The 21,239-nt window shown below is 34.6% G+C and overlaps 1 protein-coding gene across 3 annotated transcripts in view; it reads left to right on the top strand.

The window, feature by feature from the left end:
- Window positions 1-21,239, top strand: part of LOC138179966 (rap1 GTPase-activating protein 1) — a 250,070-nt gene that overhangs the window by 73,581 nt on the left and 155,250 nt on the right. The window contains exon 1 of one of the 3 annotated variants that reach the window (XM_069113266.1): window positions 15,744-17,487. The exons of the other annotated variants lie outside the window; for them this stretch is intronic. Within the exon in view, the coding sequence (XP_068969367.1) occupies window positions 17,369-17,487 (119 nt within the window). The 5' untranslated portion in view covers window positions 15,744-17,368. Of the gene's footprint in view, window positions 1-15,743; window positions 17,488-21,239 lie in introns of those variants that run through there. 3 annotated transcript variants of the gene reach the window in all.

The following is a 21,239-nucleotide window of genomic DNA, read 5'->3' as shown; positions in this document are numbered from 1 at the left end:
TTATTAGATTAATAATTATATACATACTGGCAATTTTTTCGTTAAGAAATATATCTATGATAATAACAATTACATTACAATAATTAATTTTGTAAATACGTTACATTTGAGAACATGTTATTACATAAAATTTAACATGGTACAATTTAACAAATATCTATACTTATAAATATTATTTATAATTAAAGAAATTCATAGTAAAAATCATTTAAGGCACAGACAGAAAATATGAATTTATTTGCCTTTATAAATAACTTAATATGTTCTTATAAATTTGAGTAACATTAAAATGCAATAAATAGATTATACTTAATTATATTTTAATTTTGTTTGTGTTTAAACGCAATTTCTAAAATACAAACGTGGTTTGCATTGTGTGCATTATCAATTAATAATTTTTAATTACGCTTTACGCTTAGTTAATATTTCTATTTAATTAGTTCTATTTATCAAATTTGTAAGATCGCCTCTAGTCTATGATATACATTTGCTTAGTAAATTATCATCATGTCGATTATGTAATTAGAATCAGTTCTTAAATTAAATGCCGTCAATTAAGTAATAAATTTAATAAATTACATAATAAATTAAATAAAAATATCGATTTAATTTTATATCCATTTTTGTTTGCGCTCACGCGATTACAACTGTTTTAAATAATAAAGATTCATAGAAACAAATACGAATTGACAGATGGTACGCAAAAACGCGAAACATCGCGTTAACTAAATTATCATAAGATAATAATATGCTTAAATTATCATTGCACGTCACCATCGATGATTTGGGAATGAGACAAAAGTTATTATATACTTTGTTGCTTACTTGTTAATTCATTAACGCAAGTATGTTAAACTATGAATAATCAATTTGCAATCAGCACTTAGCTGATAAATTTAATTAAACGAATCATTCATACCGTGAAAGCAACAAATAGCATTTACGATTATTATATAATTGCTAGAGTTTATTTAACCATTATCGGTATTCAATAATATTGAGATTTTATCTATATAAGCATAATCTACACATAGAATACATATGCAATCAGTTCGTTCTGTTCATTAATTTAAATGTAACTTGATTTTTACATAAAATTACGTGAAAAATACCATAGTTGAAATTTCTCTATAACCACTATGTTATCACGTACATTTCACGAGAGAGAGGAACAGAGACAATTTCATTTCTGCATCGTATGAATAAAACAAAATGTTCGAAATAAAAATTTACCAACAATTATATCCAATGCTTATCATGCACGATGTTTCGTTTAAATAAATTAGCTGTCAACCTGAAACGGTGAATGAAATGAATGGCTATTCACTGATGTCGGATACATTTGCAGTGGTGATTGGGGCATTGATGGTCACGTTCAAATTCATCTTTTTACGCAGTACGAAAATAAATGGTGGTAATTCGGAACTCCAGGGAAAACGCCCTATTCCTGATACGATGGGATTGAGAGTAATTTCGCCAAAAAATGAACTCTGACACTCAGCATGGGGCACGAGCGCGCGGAAACATGCAAAGCCCAATGAAAGAGGGTGACAGGAGTACATGCGAGAAAATTTTTCTGCCATAGAAGTTTTGTTCGGAAACAACTGGCCCTTCGTCGTCATCAATAACGCAATACGTCTGCCTGTCGCACGCGCATCATTTTGTCTGATGATCTTTACTGGTGCTGGCTCGTACGCGTGTGACGGTCGGATAAACGGCACAGAAATAGGTTCCATGGCTGTAACAGGTTTCTATAGGACACCCTTCGTCTTCCTTCCACCGCATGGCTAGTGTTCCCCTCCAGTGTGACCCTATTTTCAAAGCACGCGTTCCAATTATTTTGTATCCCTTGTTGGGTGCTGTACATACGCGCACGTGTCATTTATGGAAATGCTCGCATTTTTATCGGTATTTTGAGATTCGAATATTAAGGTATTAATGGTGTGTGATATTCCTTTAAGCAGGGTAAATACATAATATGAAATATCTGATTGTGAAAGTTTACACAAAGATAAAGAAATATTTCTTTCTAATTGAAACGATACAATCTAAAAGATCATAAATCAATATACAAATTATTATTATTAGTATTATGTAATATATAATCCTATTTTTTCAATTTTTTTTTTTTTTTGGGTCACTAATAATCATAATTCAGGTAATTAATACGATCATAAATAACCGAAGAAACAAAATACTATAAGCCGACAAAATTAATAGATATTCATATTTAGCTAATAAAATATATAAAGTTGCAAATTTTTTGAAATTACGGTAAAGAAAGTGGATAGAAAATTTGTAAAGAAAATTCAAAAGCTTTATTTTTCTTACTAAAAATTAATATTTATTTACATAAAACAGACCAATAAACGAATAGTTTTCATTTTATAAAATTTATTTTGTTCTACTATCTTTTGTACACATTGGACGTATGTAATTCTTCGTATCTCTAATGAAAACAAGAAATACAACAACATGTTGTGCACACTTTTCTACTTTATTATCATGTTTATAGTTGCCGTTGAAAAATTAATATTCCGTATCATTATCGCTATCTTCATTATAATTTTTCATAATTTATATCTGTTATTGAATTGACTACATTTATTATCTATGTGTTAGAAGATTATCATTCTTTTATTTTCTTTAGTTTTTTTATCTACCTTTAGCATACAATATTCTTCTTATATTACAAAGTCTTTCTTCTCTTTGCTAGTTCCTTTCTAATTTTTCATCGAATGACCTTTTTTAAAATAGGGGATTTATATAGATAAAATAAAAAGTATTACTGAAAATAAATCTAAAATATTTTCAAGAAATATCACTAAAACCAACCTACAACAAACAGCAATAGCAATAACGCTTCAAACGAATCAAATAATGTTCGTTTTAATATTCAAAAGATTATTTCAACGATATTTTAATCCTAGAAAATAAAATACTGAATCTTATTTCGCAGCTCTCCAATGTACATAGATGGACCTTAATATTACATAAAACTGTAATAATTACCTAAAATAGTAATAATAAGTATATCACTGAAGATACATCTATTTTACAAAAGCATATGACACGAATACCCATTTAATAATCGAATAATTCGACTGGTGTATTCTGAAGCCTTTTATCAGTAAATTGATGGGATAGATACTTGAAGTTGAAAATTAGAAACAGATACCTTACTCGTTGCTTAATCAATAAACATAAAATTATTCTCCTAAATTATACATTTTCTGAAATAATAACGCCATTATTATTATTTATTCTTCCGTATTCTCTTCGCGGCCTTGCATTTTCCTTTGCTGCTGTTCTACACCATCCAGGTGTTCTACAAAATTTGATAATATTTTGCTATCTCGAGTTCGCAGCCCATGCAGAACCGTGAATTATGAAGCGCACTGGGAATCGTTTATCTAAATACGATTGCACATCCCAAATGTCGTTGCTCCAGTAACTCCAGTTGCTCCATTTGTTACGAAACGACGCGATACGATGCAACGGTGAAGCGAAAACGATCGAGTGTGCGTTACATTATTATTTCGTTTGTTTGTTCGCTACGCTTCGTGCCCCCTTCTTTCCTCCACAGGATACCATTGGCGAGGCTTTTCGAAACCGAGCAGCCATGTGGTGGCTCCTGTCAAAATTCGTCAAGGCCTGTCAAAACGATGATGTTCATGCCAAAGGGGCTTCTACCCCTTCCACCCGCCTTTTGTTTTCCCGTTTTTCTAGCGTCGCATCACGTTTTTTTTCCTCCTTTTTTTTACCATTATCCCGTTCGTTTATTCCAGATTCGATTTACAAGGGAAAATCTAGTTCCTCTCAAAGTTCCGTTTGCAACGACTCACCGCCGTCGTTATTTGTTTTCCTGTTGGTATTCGGTTTTGCTGGCTCGCAGTTCGAAGTTATTCTCGCGAAATAGCACAGCTACCTAATCTTAGAATTAACCGAACCCGCATTATCGAGAAATTTTAATAGATAGAGTACGTAGTAAGCCAAATTGAAAGTTCCGAGCTGTTATTATGGATATACTAAATAGAGTTTATGAAGAAAGTTATGTGCAATGCATACGCAAATTATTATCTGTGTACACTATATTTTTCTTTTAGTTAGATCTATTTTCAACCTTCTTTGTATCGCGTTAAAAAGTAATCAACGTAAAGTAAGTTAGTTACGAGGAAATTTATTTGCGAAAATATAGTTACATGAAAATTGGCAATTCAACCCACTTATTTAATTAGCATCTAATTGCAGAAATAAAAAAGATAGTGTGAACACATGTTCTACAATTAGTTTTAATATATATACATAAAGAATGAGTTAAGATGGAACTAATGGTTTGCAATAAACTTACTGTTATTGAAATCAGCAATATTTTTCTTTAAAAACAATGAGTTACAGTTAGTATAATAAAACGATCCAAAATCGAGAAAGAGAAGGTAAAAAGTTCTTTAACTAAAGACTTTCCCTTTTAATTTCTCACAATGTACAAGATATTCATAGGCTTATAACGAGTCAGTGTCAATTTTTCATCAGAGTATTTTGTTAAGTCAATGAATGAAGGTATTTATGAAGACTAATCAGTTAAATACCTTCACTAATGTTACTGTTCAGAAATCTAATTTTGAAGAAAATATGAAAGAATAAATATAAATAGGTTCATAGAACATTTAAAACTTTCTTATTAAAACAAAAATAACACTGAAAGATAAAAACTCGAACATCGTAGCAGATTTAACGGCAACTCGAACTCCGTACGCTTTCGGAAGACGGAAAACGTGAAACTAATCGTGCAGTAGGGTAAGATAGGATATGTTCTGAAGAATATTTAAGTCAAGCTAAGTAATTTGCCTTGTGTTTCGTCAAATCCGATTATGAACAATTTTTAACCAATTTATATTTGAAAATGGATTATTATTGGTGTGATAAACAGTGAGTAACACCTAGATCGATGGCCATAGTTTTCTACCAGAACATAACTTTTATTCATGAAAAGGAAAGTCTGTTCAGCTAATATTAATATTTTTTATATAATTATAATATTTCTGGAAGTTACTTTGTTGTTTATTTGAAAATTTCTTATACGATATCTTCTCGCTGACTCGAATAACCGTATGACATTATACTTATTTTCTCATTTTTGATATATTTTCTTGCTGAACGTAAAGTACGCGATATTGCCTCATTCTTCCGTTATTATATTACAGAGTAACAGCGTCTTGTGATATACAACAAGTTTCATTATTCTATGCAAAGTTCAAAATTGAATTTTGAGATGTCTAGGCCTAGATGGCTCAAATAATCCTACGTTACTACATCTTGCACCGACACGTTATTTATCTTAGTCTTTTTATATTGAACCTTATCTTAGTCTTTCTTAACGCACGCCCGTGCAACATGTTTCGGCGCATGCGACTCATTACGTAACTGTGCTTATTCCTTTCCCGCGTGGAACAAGCGCATTTTCCGCAGACAGGTTCCGAGGTTCTTCGGCTGAGTGCATTGTCCTTTCTTGCGCGATAAAGGAATCGCAGAGGAATAACGAATACAATTTTCATATTAATGAACGCTGTGATTCATAATACAGGTTATCGCCTACGGCATCTACGTTATCGTGGCGAGCGTAGTCGCGTCCACGCCTCTTCGTTTATCACTATTGCGTCGTGTCGGTAACTAATCTCGTTGTTTACGAAATCCACTGCACGTTCGTTACAACGTACTGGCTTGCAACTTTGTCCCTTTCTTTTATTGCACGTTTGTGAGAAAGCAAAGGCAGTTACGCTACGGGCGGTTATATTGGTTATATTGTGCAATGGAATTGCATGAGACCGTAACAGAACCAGCGAAAAATCAAGAATTGTAATATATGACGCACGATTATTAGCATAAGTTTTAATTTACGTTTTATTTTAAACGTTCTTCGAAATTTATTTATGAAATCAAAAATTAAAGTTAACGAGAAGAAATTCTATTACGTCATTCGATAGCTAAAGAAACAGACAACTACTCTATCTCTAAATAACAAAATCATATAACAAACAAATGTTATTAAGTACTTGTACACATTCTCATCTTAATTGTAAACATAAGCTTCAATAAAATGAAATTCCAGGGATAAAATTTGCAAAACATAGTTTCCTTATGAAAAATATTAATATTATAATAATTAAAATAAATGTGTAATTGCAATATATATGTATGCCTATCTTAAGCGTAGGTACTAATTGTTATAAGTGTCTCATGATTTATACTGACGATAGTATAGGTATATGCATACATATATACAGGGTGGTTGGTAACTGGTGGTACAAGCGGAAAGGGGGTGATTTTTCGTTCGAGGCTTTGTTTTCGAGAAAATCGACTTTGAATTTTCGCTCGGTACGCGTGCACTTTATCACGTCTCGTTATAACGGATCTCACTGTAGATCGTTGTCTCGATGGAAAAATTAAAAAAAAAAAAAAAAAATTAAAAAAAAAATTTTTATTCTATATTTCCGACTTCCTTTTCGCGTAGAATCATCCCCTTTCCGCTTGTACCACCAGTTACCAACCACCCTGTATATATGTATATGTATAAATTGTGTTTTATATCATATACATCGACATTGATACAATGTTTAAGATGGTAAGGCGTGTTCGTTGTCTGAATATATTCCTGAACACTAAATAGGCTGTAAATAAATAATATAGAAGTTATTAAAAGTGTGATCAAGAATGATATATGTATACAAGAATGATTACAAAGAGATTTCAAGTATATTATACATTTTTAATGAAAGACGATTATTACGTAGATCATAGCAATGGGACTTCTTCTTACGGTTACAACATGTTTATACCTATGATGCACGACATATTACATTTATAGGCAAGTATAATGGACTGCTTAATTCTAATTGAAATATTTTATTTGATCTATTCTCAATAATCTCGATAGCCGTCAGGCAATAAAAAGGATTATTGAAGAAAGGAATATTAAAAAAGAAAGTATGTTGGTTTTAAAGATTTGTCAAATATGTACTCGATGTTGTAATAAAACAAATTTACGAACAACATTTATATATTAGTAAAAGGAAAGTAAAACACATACTTGTATAAGCGCTGATTGTGCACTTAAAAACACGTTAAACAGCTATAGGAATTGTTCCAAACGTTTTAGATAAAGATACAAACAATGTTATGAAAACACCTATAAAAAGTTTAAAAATTAAACGATTAATGACATCATCAACGAAAGGAAACAAAATTTTAACATATTTTTAATTTTTTTCTTAGTTCGTACAATTTTATCCTAACATTTATCTTGATTCGTGTTATTCTGATTTTTACGGGTTTCCTGACTTCCGGTCTTGTAACAATGGGCTCGAGCGTCACCCCTCGTAGCGATCTTGATGTTCGATTAGATGTTCCTTTCTAAGTGCAATTCTTTACTTCAGAATTTCCGTTCCTTCCCGTTGTATACATATATCTTTAATCATTCAATAGGCTCGAAAGTTTATATATCGTTGTTTATCCCTTCTGAGCACGAAATTTTAATGAAGGTAAAATAATTGGAGATCTAACTGCATTGTTTGTAAATGAACAGACAACTGTACTCATAGTCAGCAAGCAATTCTGTTAATATAATATTAATGTGCCATTGTCTAATATTCTAGAAAATGATTTTGATATCTTGAGATAAGGTATAAGGAAAATTTCTAACATTTACCTACATTTGCTATTTCATTCGCTATTTCACTTTACTAAACATTTGCTTTGCTTCTAGTTCAATTTTTTACCAGTATAATATGCATTATACTTATCGCAAAGAAGAGCTTTTAAAAGATTTTCATAAATTAGAGTTACAAGGTATTGAGACGTCAATGTACAAGATACACTTTAAAGTTTATATTGAAATTAATATTTAAATTGAGCTTGTTCTGGCGTTAAGTTTGGAAATTTGAGCCTGGCACTATCGAGCAATTTTAAGGGAAATATTCTGCGACAATAACGCGGTAGAAGCGTCCCTAGCACGTTCATATCAAACGCTATTGAAATTTTCGTTTTATACGAATACGAGAGCGTTTAATATCGAATTGATTTTCAAATTATAGTACCTTGACCGACGCTTAAATAGCTATGCGCTGAAAATGTCGAGAAGCGAACGGAATGACATTAATTAAAGCGTAAAATACATTTGGAATTATAGTCACCTCGTGAATTTAAATTCACGTTTAATTTAATTCCATTTAGATATTCATTTACATTCAGTTTCTAAATGATCCTCTTACATCAGCATTCTTTTATTATCACCCTTATCTCTGCAATTGTAACAAACGTGTGGTAACGACTTTCATAATTCCTATGTAATATTCAGAATAAGCAGCGTTGTATTCAGATCAAATTTTTCATAAATTTTTAATAAATAGCTTATATCAAACTTATTGATAAAAGTCAAGTTTGATATATTTAGACAGATTCGATTTAAATCTCGAATAAAAACAAAATGACATTACTTCGAAAAATGTGAAAAAATTCGAGCTTATCCGAATTAATCGCGGTATCGGAAATGTTATCAGTATGTAAGCCGCTTTTAAAGTTCTTGCCCGTTTAGTGCGTACTACCACAGACGGGATACTATGATACTACACTCGCATAGTTTGCTCGCATTAAGCGAGAGCAAAGCGTTGCAGAAACGGGACAGGTTGGGTGAATGGATATGTACGAGTAGGTGAGTAGGTAGGTAGGTAGGCAGATAGCTGGGGCAAGCGGTTGTCATCGTGTAGGTAGAGGGAACGTTTGCGCACATTGACGCACACGTGCCACCCCGGAGATTGAAATGAATGCACAGGATGCAGCTACCGAGTCGAATAATAGACATCCATACCATAATATCAGTTATTATCAGTTTAAAAAGTGATCTTTTGTCTGATACGCCCGATCCTTTGTTTAGTGTTGATTTTTTCGTGTACCTGCATTTTTTTGTACACGAAAGTAATGATCGTGCGTTTATTCAGAAAGTTCCACGTTTGAATAAATATACATCGTTCTGTAGAATGTACCTTGCGCATTTCGTGAAACTATATTTTCTGTCTAATTGTATTATATTTGATTGAAGAATAATATTTTCCGATCACGATTGTAAAATATGTATATGTTGTTAACAGTTTAATAATTAAAGCTTGAGAGTTAATTTACCAGCTGAAAATTTATATAAAATTATTCCTGCGTTTGATTTAATTATTTTCGATGAATATAGTCAAATATATTATTACTGTCTTACTTCACAAGGTTACCATAATCGATATGAGACAATTTTTAAACTATTTAAACAAATAGATTTAACATTAATTTGGAGAAATAAACAATATTTCTTTCCTTAAAGATATTATATCTAAAGAAAAAATTGTACGATGAAACTCCAAAATCGTGATTTCATAAAACATATTAAATTTTGTTGAAACAAAAGCGATGAAGAAATAAAATATTTATAAACGAAATAACAATGAAACACTGCGACACGGAAAAGTCTGTAGCTTTCTGAAGTTGTAAAAGTCATCGTGTCAAAACTTCTGCGTGCACTTGAATGAATCGATTTACAAGTAAGCAAGGTACAAAAGTATTCCCGACGATGCATTTCCTACATAAACAATATTCTCGCGGTATAACTATCAAATGCTATAGGATCGCTGACTTTCATTCTGTTTGTTCACGTTTGGAACAATAGTAATCAGACCAAAAGACTAGTATTGTGCTTGTGTAATTTACGAGTGCCGCACATATGCTTCGATGCTGCCCTGTATGTTACTGGTTCGTGTTTTCCACATTGGGACACTGTTCGACGTCAGCTGTGAAAGAACCTGTAAATCATCATCGTGACATTGGTGTCAATTCCAGCAATCCACTTTTCTTTCGTTAGTTACAAGCATCGATAGTTCTGTTCCTTTCGTTTTCTCTTTATCTTTACTTATTGTTACTTTGTACTATTCTTAGCTCTATCACATGATTTTTTATTAACATTTACACTATCGTTCGAAAGTATCGAGATAATATCGTTGAATCTGTGATGATAACTTATTGTTATGTATACATTGTAGGTCCAGATTTCAATAAAATTCATTGTTGTGATACCTCAAATCTTAGTAAAGAGTTATTGTATATCTATTTCATTATAATAGCTAAGCGTTAATATATTTCTTAGCACAAAATAGGAAAGATTGGTCAACAGAAACTGTATAATCATAATTAATTTACGCAATCATCTGTATAACATTATATCAGAAACCGTTTATTCTCCGATAACATATGTACAAAGTCAATATTATCAAATCAAAATAAATACAGTATTGAATTTAATCAATATACAGGCATTGTTCCATTTTATCACTATTGTACCTACATGCAGACAGTTTATCAATTATTACTTAACTCTGGAATTAGCAAAACTATCAAAATAATATGTATCGAATTTTTTGTTTTTGTAATTGTTAAGAATACCATATATAAGTATTTTTGAAAAAAGTAATGTTAATTTTTATTTGAGATAGAAATATGATTACATACATATAATTTATTTATTTTCGCTATACAGCGCTTTATTTCTATTTATTTATACAGTAATTCGCGGAAATATTTGAGTATTAATTTTTGATGAGAAATGAGAAATGGCTTTGAAAAGAAGAGAATAAGAAAAAGATTCAAGTTAATAAAGGAATCCAGTTTGGTAGAACGAACGGAAATTACGCAGCCCATGATCCCGCAAATGAACAGCCAGCATAAAGGACCGAAACGGTAGCCGCAGGTAAAACGCGCTTGAATAATTAAGCGTGGTAACGATTCAATTCGCCGACGAATTAGACCTATTGACGCATAATGATTTCTGACCGAAACGTTCGACGAGCTCGAATCAGAATCACTTACGGCTCGGCGAATCGTCGATTATCGATAACAATGGGCGTGCGTTTAATTTTCATTCCTACGCGGTTTCGCGGCGGCCGGGTCCGCTTTCCCATCAATTTCCCCCGAAAATTGGCGGGATCGAATGACCGTGGCGTGCATATGTCGCGTGCCATCATCGAATTCCCGTGAGAATGGTTACCTTCGTCAAATGGAAGAAGGGGTTCATGAAACGCAGCACATTTTTCCACTTATGTGGAAGTTTATGGATCGTGGATAATGGAGCGTAGCCAAAACGTCATTGAATTTCAGAGCAGTGGAAAAATGAGTCTGCCTATGCAGCCATTCCCTTTTGCGACCATCTCGAGAGGATTTTAACGGCATGATGCGCGCGTACACGCTGGAACGCATGAAAAGTCGAGTCTGTGAAAGCTATGATAATTTACATTAGCACCTGTTCTCGCCGTTCATTTACATAAATGGAAATTTGTTCAGGTAATTGTACGAGACGCGTGCTTCCTTTGATTTGCTACTGCCGAAACGGTATAATTAATATGACCCTGTTTTCAAGCTAAACCGTGCTTCTTATCGCGCGTGTTATTGAATAACTGTAATAAGAAGCAATGAAAGAAAATTAAACGGCGGTTTGCTATTAGCATTTAAATCCATGTTCGTTATGCACGTTGCGTGTTTGTTTTTCTGATGCTAAAATGATTTGAAGATTATCGTCATTTAATGCCTTTAATTAATTCTTATTCGCTACAACAGTGATAGTAATAATATTAAGAGTAATCAATATTATACATGTCACTTCAAGTTTTACCTTCGCTTAATCCGGATATTCAGACAAGAGCTTATCGTATTTTGCAATAATAATCGATTCTATAAAATATAAACGAAATAGGTATTTATGGAAAGCAAAACATTCGTAATGAGTTTATACTACGATGCTTTGCACATTTGTTCAATATGAGAATTGCGTTAAACAGATAATTATGTGGTGATATCTAAATTATTAATCCTGTGAAAACATTGCAATTATGTTTGTCCGCGTAAATTTGTCATTATAACGAAAACAGAAACAAGTATCGTTTGACATTTTAGATTATTAGTCATGAATATTTTAAAATTAAATTATAACGCGCTTAATAAACTAGTAAATGACGAACGAATGACATATATTCCGTTAATAAAAATCGTAAAAGAGTGAAAGAAGTGTAGAAAAATGTATTTCCAATCTTTCGCTTTAAGCAAATAACGTAATGTATTTTTACATTTTTACATTTTATATATTTTCATAACATCGCTCTTCTAAATTTTATTTGATAGCGTCCTACATGCAATTACAACTCATTAAATTAAATTGTCCGATATATTCTTTTCATAGATGTTTCCATGAAATTGAATGATTTTATTATATCTAAATTCGTTAAGCGTTATTTATTTATACTAATTTAAATAATGTCCCACGAGGGAAATATAACGAAAAAGATCATAATACTCGTTTATATAAATGAAATACAATAAATAAAGTGTATTTGCTCGAAGGAATAAATTATCATATATATTCATAATGATATGCACAGAAAGTCTGTCGTTTGAAATACAAATTACAATAATTGCTATTGACAGCATTGAAATAAGCATGCAATTATTAAATAATTGCTGACGAATGAATCGAATTATAAAAAGAAGTGAATTATTCGCAATTTCCTTACAAGTAAAACCAATTATCTCGGATATCACCTAAAAGTAGCAGGACACACCGTCACGACATCGAGATGGGAAAAGAGGTCGTGGGTGGTCATAAGTCTCCTCGATTTACATCATCGGTGATTACCACCTACAGTCTTGAACCTCGCTGCCAACAGCCACGGAAACATATGCACGCGCATATTTAACACATAACGGCACACACAGTGCTTGCAGAGAGCGCGTGACATGGAGTTAACCTACAGAGAGTAATAGACGAGCAGAGGTCACGGAAAACGGAGAGAAACGAATCCTAAAGAAGCGGACGAAATTCCGGAGCACGAAATGAGAAGATACACTGCCAGTCATAAATATTAAAACATCTATGTACTCGTTACTGGAAAAAGACTTTTACCCTATTCAGTATTTTACATGATAAGGCACATATTTATGATGCGAGTAAAATAGCGAGTTTATAATTAGATTGCGGTTGTTGATGCATTTATGGAACATACGAAGGTGCAAAAATCCAAAAAACTGTATATAATATGGAAAAATATATAAATACGAACTACGGCATTCGTTTTAATAATATTAAATATAAGAAATTTCTGCCTGCGGTCTACTCTTCTAGCTGTTTTTATGAAAATATGAATTTATGATAAAATAAGCGAACAAAGAAAATTTGTACTAAAATTTGTACATTTAATTTGTACTAAATTGATTTATACTGAACTTGACTTATAGTAAATTTATATTGATTATCATGTATAGTATAAACTAAAAAAATCTATTTTATATTTATTGTAAACACGAGCTTCATAAATGCAGATCTTTTGTCATGTGAAATTGTGTATTTCTTCCTGTATTAGTTTCATGCTGAGCAATAAAGTCTCACGTAATAATTTACGAATGATCAATAACATTAATAAATAACAAGGTGTGGTTCTATTCTATTGTCCCGATAACCTTACAATTTTTCATCAAGTAGGGCAATCAGTTGGTAATTTACAACTTATAAAATCTCACTAATAATATTAACTTGATTGTCTAATAATACAAGCTAATACTACTCAGATTAGATGTGAGGAAGAAATAAGTAAAATTACACAATTGAATTTTCCAGTGAAATGGAATACATGTGTGGTACGTAAGACATCGATTTTTGGTTTCTTGTACTACCAATTGCCTTACGCATTCTATTTTGATGTAATAGCGTTCGTTGCTCGATTCCAAAGATAAATCGATATAACGAAGATCTAAGAACGAATATGCATATACGAGCGTAATATCCATACATAGCTACGCAACCACGCATATTGACAAAAATGGATGAATCTTATTAACGCGTGTGAATCAGCGTGCCAGCATATAAAGCTGAATGACAAACACTAAACGTGTTTAAGAAAGTCGAGAGAAAGTCAAGAAAAATCGATGGTACTATGTTCGCAAGAATCATGAGGGCGGAAACAGACGACACGAGTAAATGAGAAACAGCTCCAAGCAGCAGATGGAGAAAGACGGGGAACATACAGCAGTAGAAATACGAAACAGATAATCGCGTAAACGAGATAGCAAGTAGCAAGATCGCAAGGCCACAGAAGTGAGAAAGAGAGAAGCAAAAGCCGGGAGGGGGAGAGATATTTCCTCCCCGGGGGCCTACTCGTCGATTTTCCCTTCCTCTCGTTCCCCTAGTGAGCGCCGTGCCCCCTCCGGTGCAGTTGTGCCACTGCCACTAGGATCGGGGCCTTACGAGAGCGTGACGCATGCCTTCTTGTTTCATACTCGCTTCGTCGGGCTGCGCGTACGCACGTGCGTTCTTTACCGAGGCCCATTCAAGTGTACGTGCGGGAATCCTTCCTTAGCCTAGGCTGTGCGTTTGTCCGAGAATCTGCGCCGGCTGATACGAAGCTCGGTTTTTCAGTTGTTTCTCATCCCTGCTGTGAACATACCGCCTTCTTGTATGTATTTTTCACGTAATCGAAAATTACAGCGAACGAATCGGCCGGATATGGGTTCGCGAGTGTGAAGGACAACGTGGCACGTGCGTGTTTGTCAAGACGTTACATTGTTCGTGGAAGTGGAAGTGTTCGAAGAAGACATTGAACGATAAGCGGGAATACTTTTTCTCCGTTGCTATTTCGACCGGCATTGTTGACTATCAACATAACAAATCGTAGAATTCTGCTTGTTGGAAGTACACCTTCGAATCTCGTTTTCCAACTTCGTTCGTGATAATATGGTCTAACGATTACCCTGCTGCCTTTGTGTTTGTTCCGTTTCTCGCGCACACGTGCAGATTGCGTTTCACGTCCGAGCGAAGACGATACGGGTGGATTCATCGCGCACATCTCACGTGTGAAGTTCTTTGAACTCGAGATGGTTAGAAAATTCAAACTGTTAATTCGGTTCGAATAAAACAGACGAATACAGCAAGAAACGCTGACGAGTTTCCCTGGTCTGCTTACGGCGGCACGTGACGTCACACAGAGAACGACTCACTGATATTCACGCAATATTTACACGCGTATCAGAGGTTGCGGGTGTGGAACATCGCGGTATCTATCAACGTCTTCAAGTTTTTTCGCGGCCGCCTACGAGAACTCTTGTTGACTTTTGCCATCGGGCTCTTAGAGGACTCTTGGCTCCCCTCTTTTTGCTGACATACTCTGCCCCACGATCGTCCAACAATCTGCAATTGGCACGCCATACGTAGCGATGCAAGCATCGCGTTCGTTTCACAGTTGCTGTTTATAGTAGTTCACGTGTTTCTCGCGTTACGTGTATATTTTAATCGGACTGTTCGTGTAAAAATAGTTAACCCGACAGGAGTATCGTTCCGTTCGAAGAGGAAGATAAGTTTAAGACGTTTGCGTGAATTGTGAACTAAGTTAAACCTTTCACGATTTCCAAATCATAAATCGAACAAAACTGGATTCAATAAAAATAAATTAACGTACAGATACTATTAGTTATAAACACTTGTAATTATAGTTAAATTTCGAATATACCATCGAATTTAATATATTAAATATGAAACGATCGCAATAAAACGTAGAATGTGGCTCAGACCGCAGAAGGTTAATATCGTGTCGTGAAATTCCATTAAAATTGCCTATACTATCTCTGCTTTACGTTATATATTTTATATACTTATAAAGAATGTTTATAGCTTAAACGGAAAATTTGTTGTTAAACATTAGCGATATATGTTAAATTTAATTTTTTTTTAATTTGTCAATTCATCCAGCGAAATGTTCTAAATAGAAAGTATTCTCGTTCGAAGTTTTCCGCTTTTATGCGACTCAAAGCGTTTCCAACTATATCCCTAATTACAAGATCCACAAGTTACAAGCGTCTTGTTCCTTCGCGAACATTCGGAAGCTGCATTTCGTGCATGATTGTGTTTCTTGAAAGGACTCTTGACTGGAAGAGAGCGACACAGTTTTCAAGCGGAACGGAGCGTGACTCGACCGGACTGAAATTTAACGATCTCGAACAGTTGACGGTGTCGTCGGTTTCATTCACAAATCGGAACTCGACCGCGTGTAACATCTTGAGCGCGATAAGTGCGAGAACGTGCGTGTCGTTGTCGTTGCGTTGTCGCCGGCTCGTTCGGAAAATAAGTATATAGCGCCGTCTGTTGTGGATTGTGTTTAATCGCGGACACGAGGCATCCTCGTCGATGCGATAAAGCGCGTGAGCGGTTCTTTGTGCCGGGGACGCGGTGATGAATTGCTTGTGCACTCACGTATCGTCGCTATCGTTTATTTCTCGCGTTGCGAGAGGAATGACTACCCGTACCGAGAGTATTCTTGAGCGTGTCAAACATCCTTTAAGCGGACAACGTTATCGTTTTCGCGGTGAACGCTCGACAAGTACCTGAACTCTCGAAAGTGATCGTTGGTTGTGGTGCGGCGTGTTCGTTTCCGGCGGATTGAGCAGTAAGGTCGCGAGAGAAGAAGAAAATTTAAGCCGAAAGAGTAAACAGAGAGCGTTTCAACGGGACAGTGACGCGGCAAGAAAAATATCGAAGGCACGCGATACAATTCCACGCGGTGTCAACCGAAAGACATTACTGTCAAGGCTGCTTTTGATCTCGGCAGGAAACGGGAAGCGAGCGAGTTCTTGCCACTGCACTTATGCTTATCTAGCCTCTGCCTCGATCGTCGAACAAAAAGGCCACTTATGAGGTCCACGCTTTTTTCTGCGCGGCCGTGTAGACTGGCAGATAGGTTTCGCGCGGTGCATTAGCTGCGATCTGAAAATCGATTCTCGCTACGGTTGTGAGAACAGAAACGTGTCACGAGTGAGTATCTATCGATGAAGAGTATATAGGCTTTTGGCTGGAAGCGGCGTTCACTTATCGCGGTAATAGTTGTTTAGAAGAACGAGAGAGAAAGGGAGAGAGGAAAAGAGAGAAAAGGAAGTAAAGGATTGAGAAAGAGGAGGTGGTGCAAGTACGTATCGAAGAGAATCGTGGGTGGAGAAGCAAGAGCTCTTTTCTCGATAAGGCCAGCAACAAGCAAGAATTATCAGCAGTAAATTATATTACTGTTGGCTAGGAAAAATCACCGACGAAATAATTACCTAGTGCGTGGAGAGTGGAAAACGATTAATCGTACCTTCGGTTATTCCCGGCCGGACCCTGTGAATCGGTCAGTTTTAAAAACACTAAGCGAAAGCACAGGGCGCAAGGTGCGTGGGAGTGGTGCGTATCTTGTGTGTCGTGGGCGGTGTTCAATGATCATTGTAGTGTTGTTCTGCATCTTGTTGTTTGTAGACGCGCGTCGAATTGGTCTGGATGCCAGTTTTAGAGGGTGGTGTAGCTAAGAAGCGAAGTGTCGATAGGGCAGCTCGCAAAATGCGGATGAGACTTTGCACCGGCTCCAAGGAGTCGTACACGCTCCTATCCAAGAAACGGTAATTTATCATACTTCTTCCTCCATTTGTAGTTGTAATAGTTTGTTTTTGGTCAACCTATCGATATGTGGCGCCTTCCCCGACCTCCATGATTTTCAAATATGTCGTAAAGTTCAACATTCTGAACAACTTTTTCCGATGCGTATAACCGGCGATCGGCTATAGTTTTCCAGTTATATACAAGACTATTCCTCCGCTCGGCATTAGTTTTCAAGCTAAATTGGGTTAGTATGTAGTATGTAGTAATATCCGGTCGCTACGCACTGTTTATAGTAATATCGCTGCTTGACAATGATGGTGACACAGCTCAACAAATTTCGTATATGCTTTTATTGCATACAAGGTCTACGCTGTGTTTCTATTTTTATCATGTAAAACGGCATATTTATAATTCTATCAGTTTTCCGTCAGAAGGCAGTTATATCAATAAAGCCTCTCCTCTAGAGTTTACATTTTTTAAGTTGCGCCACTATCAATGCCAAGAGGCGATATATTGATAAGGAGATTCATGGGGCCGACCGTGCGGCGCGGCGGCCCGATTAATGTTACATACCAGATTGAAAACATTGGAAACTAAGGCCGATCGCCGGTTATATGTACAAGAAACAGTTGTTCAGAATGTTGAGCTGTGCAATCATAGAAACTTTGAAATCATAGAAATCGCAGAGGGTGTTACACATCGATAGGTTAACTGCGTTTCTATTAGTTGTGAACGTGTATTAAACAGATACGTCTACTTAGACGAAACACGTGGAACGTGTTTTAAAGCAATAAAAATTTTGAGCCAATCCTAATATTACAAATTAGGAGTCTTTAATTCAAATACATGGGTATATGTATATTTTAATTTTTATAAATCTTGAATCTTAAACGAGAAAAGAAGTTTCGCGTATTGTCCGCTAAGCGAGAATGATATTTTACGATATACATACATACTATTTTGTTAATATCGTAATAATCTATTACATTTTTGCATGACTTACGACTCCCTCGCTCAAGTATATTGAAAAGTAAATTATAACCTTGGGAACCTGAAGGTCTAAAAACTGTTATTGTCTCAAAGACAAAACTACCGATATATTAGGTTGTCCGAAAAGTTTCTTTCGTTTTATAAGGAAATAATAGACGCATAACGTTTTTTGTTTTATATCATTTTGTCGAATTACGTACGATACATTTTGTTCTGTCGAGATAAACACCGCGACATTTCACAGACTTGATTTCACGTTTGTATAAAGGTGCACTGTTGTAAAAAACACGTTTGCGAAAGAAAGACACTTTTCGGACAAGCTAATAAATAACTGAGGCCTACTTTTTAATTTTTTTCTAATTACAATGAGTCATTGCTACCAGTATTAATTCCGGAAACTTTTGATATAGTATGATGACACATAATGTGGAAAGATATAATGTAAATGCTTAAATTAATGGGTTACACCTGATACATTTGGTTTTTGAATGGCAGCAAATAGATTTACTCAATTTACCACATATTAGCCTTGTTGCGATGAATGTATTCGCTGTCCCCGTTTAAGCAGTTCTGTAATTTATCGATGTCTGACTATTTAATATCGCGGAACAAAAATGTAGACAACACCAAGTTTCGTCATAACTTTTTTTTATAAAAATCTCTTTCTATAACATCTGTTCTGATTCATATATTAAATCTACAGTGAAATGGAAAAGGTCAGATAAAATGACTTTTTAGAAAATTTTTATAATTTATTACATTGCAATTTTAAAGAACTTGTTCTTCTTCGTAATTAGCATTTCATGACATATATGTTTTCTTATGATGTAACTTGTATTTCTTTATGATTGTTTTTTTAATAATCATAACAATGTTCCTTCTTTATATCGTTCTGCATATAAATAATAATAATATGATAATATAAAAAATAATAGCAATTTAAAATGACAACATCTAACACAGATTTAACTCACAGTATTTGCAAAATACATACGGTATATGCATAGACATTTTATATGAAATAGTAAATTGCACATTTTAATACTTCTGAGTTAATATTATAAATATAAATGTTTATTTAGTAATATACAGTGCTTGTGAGCGAATTTAAGTAATATATGTTCTTTTGATCTTCGAATCGTGTTTACGAAAAATGTATGTAAATTACATGAATTTGAAGTGGCCTTAAATCTTCTGTTATAAAGTGCTAAGGGATGACAGTTTCCTCAATGTATACTAACATAATACTACTGTTCATAGCTTCCAAATATAGAGTTATAATTTGCTCAATTTGGTGCAATAAATTATACGTATTATCCTAAAAACGTATCATTTCAGGAGCTTGAATTCCAATAATACATCACGCATTACACGAGAGTTTTTAAAGATTTAATAATTGTCCTTATTTGGTATTAACATTCTGAAAATAATATGATTTAACAGTAAATTCAAGATTATCATAGAACGCTGCTGTTGTATTTATTTGCTCAAATTTAGAATATAAACATTAAATAGTTCACTTGAATTATCGAAATAAATCTCGAGAACTTCCAAGTATAAATTTTATGATTCTCTTGAAAATCTTAAACGTTTCATGGAAACGAAACTTATGTTCATTTCTGTTTATTTGATATCACAAAAATACGTGCTACTAATAAAAGATACCTTTTTGATTATGATAAAAATTATATCGAATTGGGTATCGCCAGTAAAGAGTACAATTGAATCAGTAACGATAGATTTCATATTAATCGTTGTTTATTGTTGCAAACAATAAATATCAAAAAAAAAAGAAAGGACGAAAATTAATAACATTAATAGTTTTTAATTTTTTAATATTTCGAATATTTCTTTATTTACCTGTAACAAGAAGTATCCATTAAGTTTTGGATAGTGTTCTCCGCGATAAAACTTTTTTCTAGTTCCTAGTACTTCGCTATGTTTCACAGTTATCTGCCCGACTCGTTAAGATTATCATTATATTAATAATTATCATCAATATTTCATTTGTACATTGCTTTTAATTCAAAAGCACACGCTATGACTATCACTGTCCGATCTACTCTTACGCTGAGTGATCACGTTAGCCTATTTAAAACGACGCGCGATGTCCTCAGGATAACACTTCAGTTTGGCTATCCTGCGCATCCAGCACCCAACTCGGGATGCGAATTAGGGTAGCATGATGCAAGTATTCTTCCCCTACGGTGTATGTCGTTAAGAGTTTAGAGCATGTCCGTTACATCCTGGACGGGAGCGTACGAGCACCGTGAAGTTTGCATGAAGCCACGTAACGAGCCGTAATCTCGCGGTAATTTACAAAATGACAGTCCATAAATATTTCGTTGGTAAATTGTGATTACAGGTTTGATCGACTCGGCGTTTTTTTGTCTTGACGCTCCTCGCCCCCTTTCTTAACTGTAATCACTGTTCACGTTTTATGTACGTACGTACGTACATACGTTAAGTACGTGTGTATACGTGGTACGCGAGTCGCGTTGAATTCCGGGGACGAGGAGGACTCTCTCGGCTCGGCGGCGTTTCAGAAAATCGGAATGCACGCTGTAACGCGATACATGCGGATGCACCACGTTCCCCGGAAACGTGTTTGTTTTTCGATGCGCTGCGCGGACACGAGCGATTTTTTATGGCGACGCATTACGTTACAACAGCGATTGTCTTCGAATGCTTGCCGATCAAGCTGTCTCTTTGTTTCACCATAAAATACATTCGGATAAAACAAACCAGCGGTAATCAAAACTTGATTTCCGTAATGTTGGAA

This window comes from Bombus flavifrons, chromosome 5 (assembly GCF_040668555.2).
Source record: "Bombus flavifrons isolate JBK064 chromosome 5, iyBomFlav1_principal, whole genome shotgun sequence".
Classification (NCBI taxonomy): Eukaryota; Metazoa; Arthropoda; class Insecta; order Hymenoptera; family Apidae; genus Bombus; species Bombus flavifrons.
Note: the sequence above shows the minus strand (reverse complement) of the source record. Positions and strands in the feature narration are given on the sequence as shown.